Raw genomic sequence first — 10621 nt, forward strand, 5'->3', positions numbered from 1 at the left:
CCGGGACCCTCCAATATCGGGGATCCCCCATCCAGATGTTGAGGTCCTCCCCCAAATGGCAACGTCCCCAGTCCAGATGTTGGGGCCGCCAACCCTGACTTGGGGGGGGGGGGTTGGGGGTGGTCCCCTCATCCAGATGTTGGGGTCCCCGCCCAGATTTCAAGGCCCCCATTGCAGAATGCTGGGTTCCTCATCCAGATGTTGGGCTCCTCACCCGGATCGCAAAGTCCCCGTTCCAGATGTTGGGGTGCCCACCTTGACCTTGGGGTCCACATCCAGATGTTGGGGTCCCCGCCCAGATTTCAAGGTCCCCTCATCCAGATGTTTGGTGTCCCCTCATCCAGATGTTTGGTGTCCCCTCATCCAGACGTTGGGTTCTCCTCCCGGATTCCACGGTCCCCATCCAGATGTTGGGGGTCCCCACCCTGGCCTTGGGTGTCCCCATCCAGATGTTGGGGCCGCCAACCCTGAGCTTGGGGTCCCCTCACCCAGATGTTGGGGTCTCCTCCCAGCTTTCACCCTCCCCATCCAGATGTTGATGTTCCCAACTCAGCCCCTGGCTCCCCGTTCCAGATGTTGGGGTGCCCACCTTGACCTTGGTGTCCCCATTCCAGATGTTGGAGCCGCCAACCCTGACTTGGGGGGGGGGGGGGGGGAGGGGTCCCCTCATCCAGATGTTGAGGTCCCCATCCAGATGTTGGGTTCTCCTCCCAGATTCCAAGGTACCCATCCAGATGTTGGTGTCCCCTCATCCAGATGTTGGTGTCCCCTCATCCAGATGTTGGGGTCTCCTCCCAGCTTTCACCGTCCCCATCCAGATGTTGGATCCCCATCCAGATGTTGGGGTCTCCTCCCAGATTTCAAGGTCCCCATCCAGATGTTGGGGCCACCAACCCTGACTTTGGGGGGGGTCCCCTCATCAAGATGTTGGGGTCCCCTCACCCAGATGTTGGTGTCCCCTCATCCAGACGTTGGGTTGCCCTCACCCAGATTTCAAGGCCCCCATCCAGATGTTGGAGGTCCCCATCCAGATGCTGGGGCCGACAACCCTGACTTTGGGGGGGGGTCCCCTCATCCAGATGTTGTGGTCCCCTCACCCAGACACTGGAGTCCCCATCCAGATGTTGGGGTCTCCTCCCAGACTCCAAGGTCCCCATCCAGATGTTGGTGTCCCCTTATCCAGATTTCAGGGTCCCCATCCAGATGTTGGGACCCTCATCCAGATGTTGGGGCCTCCTCCCAGCTTTCACCGTCCCCATCCAGATGTTGGGGTCTCCTCCCAGATTCCAAGGTCCCCATCCAGATGTTGGGTTGCCCTCATCCAGACGTTGGGGTCCCCATCCAGATGTTGGGGCCTCCTCCCAGCTTTCCCCGTCCCCATCCAGATGTTGACGCCTCCGCCTCTGGCTCCCCCGTTCCAGATGTTGGGGGTCCCCTCCCAGCCCCCTCCGCCCCGTGATTGGCTGATCTCTCTGATTGACACCTGCACCAACCAATCACCACCGCCCTCCCCCCCCCCCCGGGAATATTTGGAGGGAAAACCCGGGGATTTTGGGATTCTCCTGTTTTTTATTCTCATTCGCCCTCCTCGGGCAGAACCTTCCGGAGCCTCCCCTGCAGCAGCTTCCGCGCGGGGGATCCCTGCAGCCTCCGGAACGCTCTGGAAGCTGGAGAGGGGGAAAAAAAAAACCCCAAAAATCCCTCATTTTCCCGCCAAAATTCCCAGCATTTTGGGCAATTTTGGGGCGTTTTGGGGCGTTCTGCTCACCCAGCTGCTCCGAGAGGCCCCGCAGGAAGCTCCTGCTCTCCTCGTGGAATTCCAGCACCGTTCTCCCGGCCTGCTGGGCCTCGTCCACCTGAAAATCCAACCCAAAAAAAGAGAAAAAAAAAAGAAAAAATATTCCGGCAAAACCCCCAAAAAATAATAAAAAAGAAAAAAGTCGGCGAGAACTCCTCGAAATTCCACGGGATTGGCAACGCCGGGGTTTTTCAGCCCGAAAATGCTCACCAGGAGGCGCAGGGATTGCAGGGCCGGGCCCTGCTGGGCCAGCATTGCTCCGTAGTCGGGTCTGGAGGCCAAAATTGGGGATCGGGGAAGCGGGGGAGGGGCCCAGGGAGGGGTCCCGGCTCGGAGCTGCTCCAAATGCCTGGGGAAAAACGGGAATTTTGGGGTGGAGGGGGGAAAATGGGAATTTGGGGGGTAAATTTGGGGGTTTTGGGGTTGGAGGGGGGAAAAAATGGGAATTTTGGGGGGAAATTTGGGGGTTTTGGGGGTAAATTTGGGGATTTTGGGGGTAAATGTGGGGATTTTGGGGGTAAATGTGGGAATTTTGGGGGAAAATGTGGGAATTTTGGGGGTAAATTTAAGGATTTTGGGGTTGGAGGGGGGAAAATGGGAATTTTGGGGGGAAATTTGGGAATTTGGGGGGTAAATGTGGGAATTTTGGGGGTAAATGTGGGGATTTTGGGGGTAAATTTGGGAATTTTGGGGTAAATTTGGGAATTTTGATGAGAAATGTGGGGATTTTGGGGTTGGAGGGGGGGAAAATGGGAATTTTGGGGGGGAAAATTTGGGAATTTTGGGGTTGGAGGGGGAAAAAAAAGGGAAATTTGGGGTTGGAGGGGGGAAAATGGGAATTTTGGGGGGAAATTTGGGAATTTTGACGATAAATGTGGGAATTTTGGGGTGGAGGGGGGAAAAATGGGAATTTGGGGGGAAAAAAGTGGGAATTTTAGGGATCAAAGGGGAGATTTTAGGGATAAAAGTGGGGAATTTGGGATAACTGTGGGGATTTTGGGATAAATGTGGAGATTTTCAGGTAAATGTGGGAATTTTGGGATAAATTGGGGGATTTTGGGATAAATTGGGGGATTTGGGGATAACAGGGGGAGTTTTGGGGATAAATTGGGGGTTTTTGGGATAAATAGGGGGATTTTGGGATAAATAGGGGGATTTTGGGATAAATTGGGGGAGTTTTGGGGATAAATTGGGGGTTTTTGGGATAAAATGGGGGATTTGGGGATAAATTGGGGGATTTTGGGATAAATTGGGGGATTTTGGGATAACAGTGGGGGATTTTGGGATAACAGTGGGGGGTTTGGGGATAAATTGGGGTTTTTTTTGGGATAAATTGGGGGATTTTGGGTTAAATTGGGGGATTTTGGGGGTGAAAGCGGGGAGCTGTCACCTGGAGGCCTCCTGGGAGTGCTCCAGGTGCTGCTGCAGGAGCCGATCCCAGGCCTGGAGCTCCCCGGAGAGGCTGAGGGGAAAGGGACAGGTGAGGACAGGAGGGGACAGGAGGGGACAGGTGAGGACAGGAGGGGACAGGAGGGGACAGGTGAGGACAGGGACAGGTGAGGGACAGGTGAGGACAGGTGAGGGACAGGTGAGGGATAGGTGAGGGACAGGTGGGACATGGACAGGTGAGGACAGGTGAGGGACAGGAGGGGACAGGTGAGACAAGGACAGGTGAGGACAGGTGAGGGACAGGTGAGGACAGGTGAGGACAGGAGGGGACAGGTGAGACAGGGACAGGTGAGGACAGGGACAGGTGAGGACAGGTGAGGACAGGGACAGGTGAGGGACAGGTGAGGGACAGGTGAGGACAGGTGAGGGACAGGTGAGGGACAGGTGAGGACAGGTGAGGACAGGTGAGGACAGGTGAGGACAGGTGAGGACAAGGACAGGTGAGGACAGGTGAGGACAAGGACAGGTGGGACAAGGACAGGTGAGACAGGGACAGGTGAGGACAGGTGAGGACAGGTGAGGGACAGGGGGACACGTGAGGACAAGGACAGGTGAGACAAGGGACAGGTGAGGACAGGTGAGACAGGGACAGGTGAGGACAGGTGAGGACAGGGACAGGTGAGGGACAGGTGAGGACAGGTGAGGGACAGGTGGGACAGGTGAGGACAGGTGAGACAAGGACAGGTGAGGACAGGTGAGGGACAGGTGAGACAAGGACAGGTGAGGACAGGGACAGGTGAGGACAGGGACAGGTGAGGACAGGAGGGGACAGGAAGGGACAGGTGAGACAGGGACAGGTGAGACAGGGACAGGTGAGGGACAAGTGGGACAGGTGAGACATAGACAGGTGAGGGACAGGTGAGACAGTTAAGGACAGGTGGGGACAGGTGAGGACAGGTGAGGACAGGTGAGACAAGGACAGGTGAAGACAGGTGAGGACAGGGACAGGTGAGGGACAGGTGAGACAAGGACGGGAGGACAGGTGAAGGACAGGTGAGGACAGGTGAGGAAAAGGACAGGTGAGGACAGGTGAGGGACAGGTGAGGACAGGTGAGACAAGGACAGGTGAGGACAGGTGAGGGACAGGTGAGGGACAGGTGAGGACAGGGACAGGTGAGGACAGGGACAGGTGAGGACAGGTGAGACGAGGACGGGGGGACAGGTGAGGACAGGTGAGGACAGGTGAGACAAGGACAGGTGAGACGAGGACAGGTGAGGACAGGTGAGACAAGGACAGGTGAGACAAGGACAGGTGAGCACAGGTGGGACAGGTGTGACAGGTGTTCCCAGGTTCATTCCAGGTGTGTCCCAGATGTCCCCAAGGTTTGTGCAGGTGTCCCCAGGCGTGTCCCTCCCTCCCCAGGTGTCCTCAGCTGTGTCCCCGCTCCCCCCAGGTGTGTCTCAGGTGTCCCCAGGTGTCCCCACCTGGCCATGAGCTGCTTCACCTGAGCCACGGATCCCACCAGGGCTGGATCCAGGGAATCCCTGCGGGAAAGGACCCGAAATCCCAAATTTCTGGGCAAATCCAGAGAAAATCCTCCCCAAAATCCCAAATTTCCAGGCAAATCCAGAGAAAATCCTCCCCAAAATCCCAAATTTCCAGGCAAATCCAGAGAAAATCCTCCCCAAAATTCCCAGGCAAACCCAGTGAAAATTCCCAAATTTCTGGGCAAACCCAGTGAAAATTCCCAAAAAATCCCCAAATTTCCAGGCAAACCCAGTGAAAATTCCCCAAAATATTCCAAAATTTCCAGGCAAATCCAGAGAAAATCCTCCCCAAAATCCCAAATTTCCAGGCAAATCCAGAGAAAATCCTCCCCAAAATCCCAAATTTCCAGGCAAATCCAGAGAAAATCCTCCCCAAAATCCCTGGGCAAATCCAGTGAAAATTCCCCAAAATCCCAAATTTCTGGGCAAATCCAGAGAAAATCCTCCCCAAAATTCCCGGCAAATCCAGTGAAAATTCCCAAAAATCCCAAATTTCCGGGCAAATCCAGAGAAAATCCTCCCCAAAATTCCCAGGCAAACCCAGTGAAAATTCCCAAATTCCCGGGCAAACCCAGTGAAAATTCCCCAAAAAATTCCAAAATTTCCAGGCAAATCCAGTGAAAATTCCCAAAAATCCCAAATTTCTGGGAAAATCCAGAGAAAATTCCCAAAAATCCCAAATTTCTGGGAAAATCCAGAGAAAATTCCTAAAAATCCCAAATTTCCAGGCAAACCCAGTGAAAATTCCCCAAAAAATCCCCAAATTTCCAGGCAAATCCAGAGAAAATTCCCAAAAATTCCATGGGAAATGCTCTCGGATCGCCTCAGAATCAGCCCCATTTTGGGGAAAATTCTGGGACTTTTGGGATTTCCAGAGATGAAGCAGCTCCTGAAAATGTTGAAATCTGCCACAAAATCCTGGGAATTTACCCAAAAATCCTGGAATTCACCCAAAATCCTGGAATTTCTGGGCCCTTTCAAGCCTTTAAAATCCCAAAGTTGCCCCAAAATCCCAGAATTTTCGAGGTTGGAAAAGCCCAAAATTACCCCAAATCCAACTTTTTGGGGGGGGATTTCCATGGATTTTCCCCTCCCAGGCTGGAAATTCCCATTTTTTGGGGGGATTTCCATCAATTTTTCCCCTCCCAGGCTGGAAATTCCCCTTTTTTGGGGGGATTTCCATGGATTTTCCCCTCCCAGGCTGGAAAATCCCATTTTTTGGGGGGATTTCCATGGATTTTCCCCTCCCAGGCTGGAAATTCCCATTTTTTGGGGGGATTTCCATGGATTTTCCCCTCCCAGGCTGGAAATTCCCATTTTTTGGGGGGATTTCCATCAATTTTTCCCCCTCCCAAGCTGGAAATTCCCATTTTTTGGGGGGATTTCCATCAATTTTTCCCCTCCCAGGCTGGAAATTCCCATTTTTTGGGGGGATTTCCATGGATTTTCCCCTCCCAGGCTGGAAATTCCCATTTTTTGGGGGCATTTCCATCAATTTTTCCCCTCCCAGGCTGGAAATTCCCATTTTTTGGGGGGATTTCCATGGATTTTCCCCTCCCAGGCTGGAAATTCCCATTTTTGGGGGGGATTTCCATGGATTTTCCCCTCCCAGGCTGGAAATTCCCATTTTTTGGGGGGATTTCCATGGATTTTCCCCTCCCAGGCTGGAAATTCCCATTTTTTGGGGGGGATTTCCATCAATTTTTCCCCTCCCAGGCTGGAAGTTCCCATTTTTTGGGGGGATTTCCATGGATTTTCCCCCTCCCAAGGCTGGAAATTCCCAATTTTTGGGGATTTTGCCCCGAATTTTCACCCCGGGGTCGGCTCCAGGCAATTCCCGAGGGTCCCATCCTGGAGCAGCCTCTGGAGGAGCCTCTGGAATTCCTCCGAGCCCCTCTGGACTGGGGAAAAAAGGGAGAAAAGGGATTAGAAACTACTCCAGAATTAATTCCTTACTAATTATTAATTAATTGTTGATTTTTTTTTGGTGGGGTTTAGGGATTTATGGCTGTTTTCCTGATTGTTTTTACCCAAATTCCTGGATTTCGGAGGAATCAGGAAGACCCAGGAATCCCTCAGGACCCTTTTTAACCCTCCCTTCCCCACCCCCAAAATTAATTATCAATTAATTCTTAATTAATTCTGCTGCTTTTCCCCCCGAATTCTCAAATTTCTGAGGTCTCCACCAATTTGCAGAGCTGGAAATTTGGGGTTTTGCGGGGAAAAACCCCAAATTTTGGGAATTTTGGAGGCCCCAGTCCCAACCTTTGGCAGCGAAAGCCTCGGGGTCGAATCCTTCGGATTCCTCCAGGACCTGCTGTAACTTCCGGGCAGAAAACTGAGGGAAAAAAGGGACAAAAATGGGAAAAATCCGACAAAAAATGGGAAAAATCAGCTTTTATCCCGATTTTCTGGGGGTTAAAACAAAGATTTGGAGCCAAAATTCGGAGTTTTTTTGTGTTTGAGGAGTCAGGGAAAGGATTCCAAGGAATTTTTTGGAAATAAAATTCCAGGATTTTGGAGAATTTTAACATTTTCAGGATTGCTCCAGCCCTAGAAGTATCCCAAAATCCCAGGATTTGGGTAAATTCCAAGTTTTTTGAGGTAATTCCATGATTTTTGTGAATTTTCTGATTCTCAGGAGCTGCTCCATCCCTGGAAGCCCCCCAAAAAATTCCAGAATTTTGGTAAATTCCAGGATTTTGGGTGAATGCCAAGAATTTGGGTAATTTTAGGATTTTCAGGAGCTGCTGAAGCCCTGGAAGAACCAAAAAATTCCCAGGATTTTGGGCAAATTCCAGGATTTTGGGTGAATTTACCTGGAAGCTGGAGAGGAGGAGGAGGGAGAGACGCTGGACTTCAGGAAGCTCCAAGCTGATGGATTGGCTCAACCCTGGGGGGAAAAAAGGGTTAAAAATGCTGAAATTCCCAAAAAAATCAGCTGGAATTTTGGGCCAAAATTCCTCCAAAAGCAGCTGGGGCAGGGCAGGGTGTGGGAAAAGCCGGAAAAAAAAGGAGGAAAAATCAAACTGAAGGAGGAAAACAGGGAAAAGGAAGAGGAAAAATCGAATTTAAGGGGAAAATTGGGAAAAATGGAAAGGAAAAGTCACATTTAGGGATCAAGAGGGGGAAAAAATGGAAAGAAGAAAAAGGAAAAGTCACATTTAAGGAGAAAAATGGGAAAAAGGAAGAGGCAAAGTCACATTGAAAGGATGAAAAAAGGGGGAAATAGGGAAAAGAGAGGGGTTAAGGATCGAGAATGGGGAAAGTAGGAAAAAGGAAAAATCCCATTTAGGGGGAAAATAAAAAATCCCATTTAAGGGGGAAGTCAGGGGAAAAAAAGAGGAAAAGAATCACATTTGGGGGGAAAAGTGGGAAAATAAAAAATCCCATTTAAGGGGGAAGTTAGGAAAAAATAAGAGGAAAAGAATCACATTTGGGGGGAAAAGTGGGAAAAGAAAGAGGAAAAACCCCATTTAGGGGGGAAATGGGAAAAGAAAAAATCCCATTTAAGGGGGAAAAAAGAGGAAAAGAATCACATTTGGGGGAAAAGTGGGAAAAGAAAGGAAAAATCCCATTTAGGGGGAAAATTGGAAAAAGAAAAAAATCCCATTTAAGGGGAAAGTCAGGGAAAAAAAAGAGGAAAAGAATCACTTTTGGGGGAAAAGTGGGAAAAGAAAGAGGAAAAATCCCATTTAGGGGGAAAATGGGAAAAAAAAGAGGAAAAGAATCACATTTGGGGAAAAGAAAGAGGAAAAATCCCATTTAGGGGGGAAATGGGAAGAAAAAGAGGAAAAGAATCACATTTGGGGGGAAAAGTGGGAAAAGAAAGGAGAAATCCCATTTGGGGGGAAAATTGGGAAAAGAAAAAATCCTATTTAAGGGGGAAGTCAGAAAAAAAAAAAGAGGAAAAGAATCACATTTGGGGGGAAAAGTGGGAAAAGAAAGAGGAAAAATCCCATTTAGGGGGAAAATGGGAAGAAAAAGAGGAAAAGAATCACATTTGGGGGAAAAGTGGGAAAAGAAAGGAAAAATCCCATTTGGGGGGAAAATGGGAAAAGAAAAAATCCCATTTAAGGGGGAAAAAAGAGGAAAAGAATCACATTTGGGGGGAAAAGTGGGAAAAGAAAGAGGAAAAATCCCATTTGGGGGGAAAAGTGGGAAAAGAAAAAATCCCATTTAAGGGGGAAAAAAGAGGAAAAGAATCACATTTGGGGGGAAAAGTGGGAAAAGAAAAAATCCCATTTAGGGGGGAAATGGTTAAGGAAAGGGGAAAAATCACATTTTAGGAGAAAAACTGGAGAAATCGAGGGCCAAAAGTGAGGGGGGGGGGGAATAAAAGGCAGAACCTGCAAAACCCTGACTGGCAGAAGGCTCAGCGCAGCACCTCCAATTCCCCTCCACCGCCGTGCCCACTCCCAAGAGGGATTTTAATTAAACCCACCCCAATTAAGCGCTAATGAAGCCCCGCAGCACGAACCGGTGACCTCCTCGTGGACCGGGGGCAGCGATTTGCGGCGGGAGCGCCGCCCCTTGAGGCTGGAGCGGCGCCAGGAGCGGCGCTTGCCCTGAGAGGTGGCGACAATCGGCGACAGACGGAAGGAATTCCGCCGAATCCTGGGGCTGCCCGGGGCTCTTCTCTTCCTGCTGGACGAGCTCGGGGTTCCCTTTGGCCTGGGGGGCTTCGAAGGCGCCTCAGCGGCCGCTGCCTTCGCTGCCGAGTCCGGCTCTGAGGGGAGGAGAAGAGGCGAAATCGGCGCATTAGAAGGGTAAAAAAAAAAAAAAAAGACTCGGCGATGCTGCGCTGCCCGCTCGGGATTTCTCGGTTTGATGAGAGGAAATGGTTTTATCAAGGATTTCAGAGCGCCGGACGTGGCTTTCATGGTTTTGTTTTTAAGCGGGAGGAACAGGAGCGCTGAGGGGGAAGCGGCGCTGACGGGACCTGAGGGGGGATCGCCACCTCCCGAGCCCCAAATCCTCCAAACCAGCTCGTCCCTCCACCGAGAGCAGCCAAATCCCCCGAGCCAGCTCGTCCCTCCACCGAGAGCAGCCAGATCCCCCGAGCCAGCTCCTCCCTCCACCGAGAGCAGCCAAATCCCCCGAGCCAGCTCCTCCCTCCACCGAGAGCAGCCAAATCCCCCGAGCCAGCTCCTCCCTCCACCGAGAGCAGCCAAATCCCCCGAGCCAGCTCCTCCCTCCACCGAGAGCAGCCGGATCCCCCGAGCCAGCTCCTCCCTCCACCGAGAGCTGCGATTTCCTTCCCTGCCCTTACCTGGCGCCGTTCCTCCGCTCTCAGGGCTGGCTCCGCCGGGGCATCGCTGAGGGGAAAAACCGTTACCCGCCGGGAACCGCGGCTCCCCTGCGGCTCCCGCGGCCGAGCCGGGCCCTTGCGGCGCTCACCTCACCCTCCTGTTGCCCGGCCGAGCCCCGCGGGGACGGGGCAGCGGCCGGGCCGGGGGAGCCGCCGGGTCCCGCCGCTGTCTTCTCCATGGCGGTTTCCCGCCGCTCGCTCGCCCTCAGCGCCGGGCGCATGCGCGGAGTCCGCTCCGGCTTCGCCGCCATCACGGCGCGGGCGCGGGGAGGTGCCTGCCCTCACAGCGGGCGCGGAGCCCGCTCCACCCTTCCCGCCCCTCCCGCTTTCTCCTGCCCCTCACGATCCTCCCGCTCTTCCCGTCCTTCTCTTCTTCCACCCCTCACGCTCTTCCCGCCTTTCGCGCTCCTCGCGCCGCTCCCACCCTGTCTCAACTCTTATCCTGTACCTGCCCCTCACGATCTTCCCGCCCTTTCCCTGCCCCTCACAATCTCCCCGCTCTTCACGTCGTTCTCTTCTTCCACCCCTCACGATCTTCCCGCTCTTTTCCCTCCCCTCACGATCTTCCCGCCCTT

General features: G+C 52.5%; 1 protein-coding gene across 1 annotated transcript; it reads right to left on the minus strand.

Moving 5' to 3' along the window:
- Positions 1 to 1537: 1537 nt before the first annotated feature.
- DSN1 (DSN1 component of MIS12 kinetochore complex) lies at positions 1538 to 10364 on the minus strand. Its single transcript, XM_068179430.1, has 11 exons — positions 10136 to 10364; positions 10008 to 10053; positions 9216 to 9464; positions 7555 to 7628; positions 7001 to 7073; positions 6549 to 6636; positions 4673 to 4732; positions 3189 to 3260; positions 2009 to 2147; positions 1769 to 1856; positions 1538 to 1667 (listed from the first exon to the last, which is right to left on the minus strand). Exons 1-11 carry the CDS (start codon positions 10295 to 10297, stop codon positions 1576 to 1578), a joined length of 1143 nt encoding a protein of 380 aa, XP_068035531.1. The 5' UTR covers positions 10298 to 10364; the 3' UTR covers positions 1538 to 1575.
- Positions 10365 to 10621: the final 257 nt, after the last annotated feature.

The sequence above is a fragment of the Anomalospiza imberbis genome, unplaced genomic scaffold, assembly GCF_031753505.1.
Source record: "Anomalospiza imberbis isolate Cuckoo-Finch-1a 21T00152 unplaced genomic scaffold, ASM3175350v1 scaffold_948, whole genome shotgun sequence".
In the NCBI taxonomy this organism is placed as follows: Eukaryota; Metazoa; Chordata; class Aves; order Passeriformes; family Viduidae; genus Anomalospiza; species Anomalospiza imberbis.

Bases quoted from the DNA above. Each gene is read 5' to 3' on its own strand.
- DSN1 (XM_068179430.1), bottom strand. From the start codon at position 10,297: ATGGCGGCGAAGCCGGAGCGGACTCCGCGCATGCGCCCGGCGCTGAGG. The intron at 7,074-7,554 runs GTAAATTCACCC...TTTTTCCCTCAG, and splicing joins TCCTCCTCTCCAGCTTCCAG to TTTTCTGCCCGGAAGTTACA. The intron at 4,733-6,548 runs GTGAAAATTCGG...CCTTTCCCGCAG, and splicing joins TGCCTGGAGCCGACCCCGGG to GGATTCCCTGGATCCAGCCC.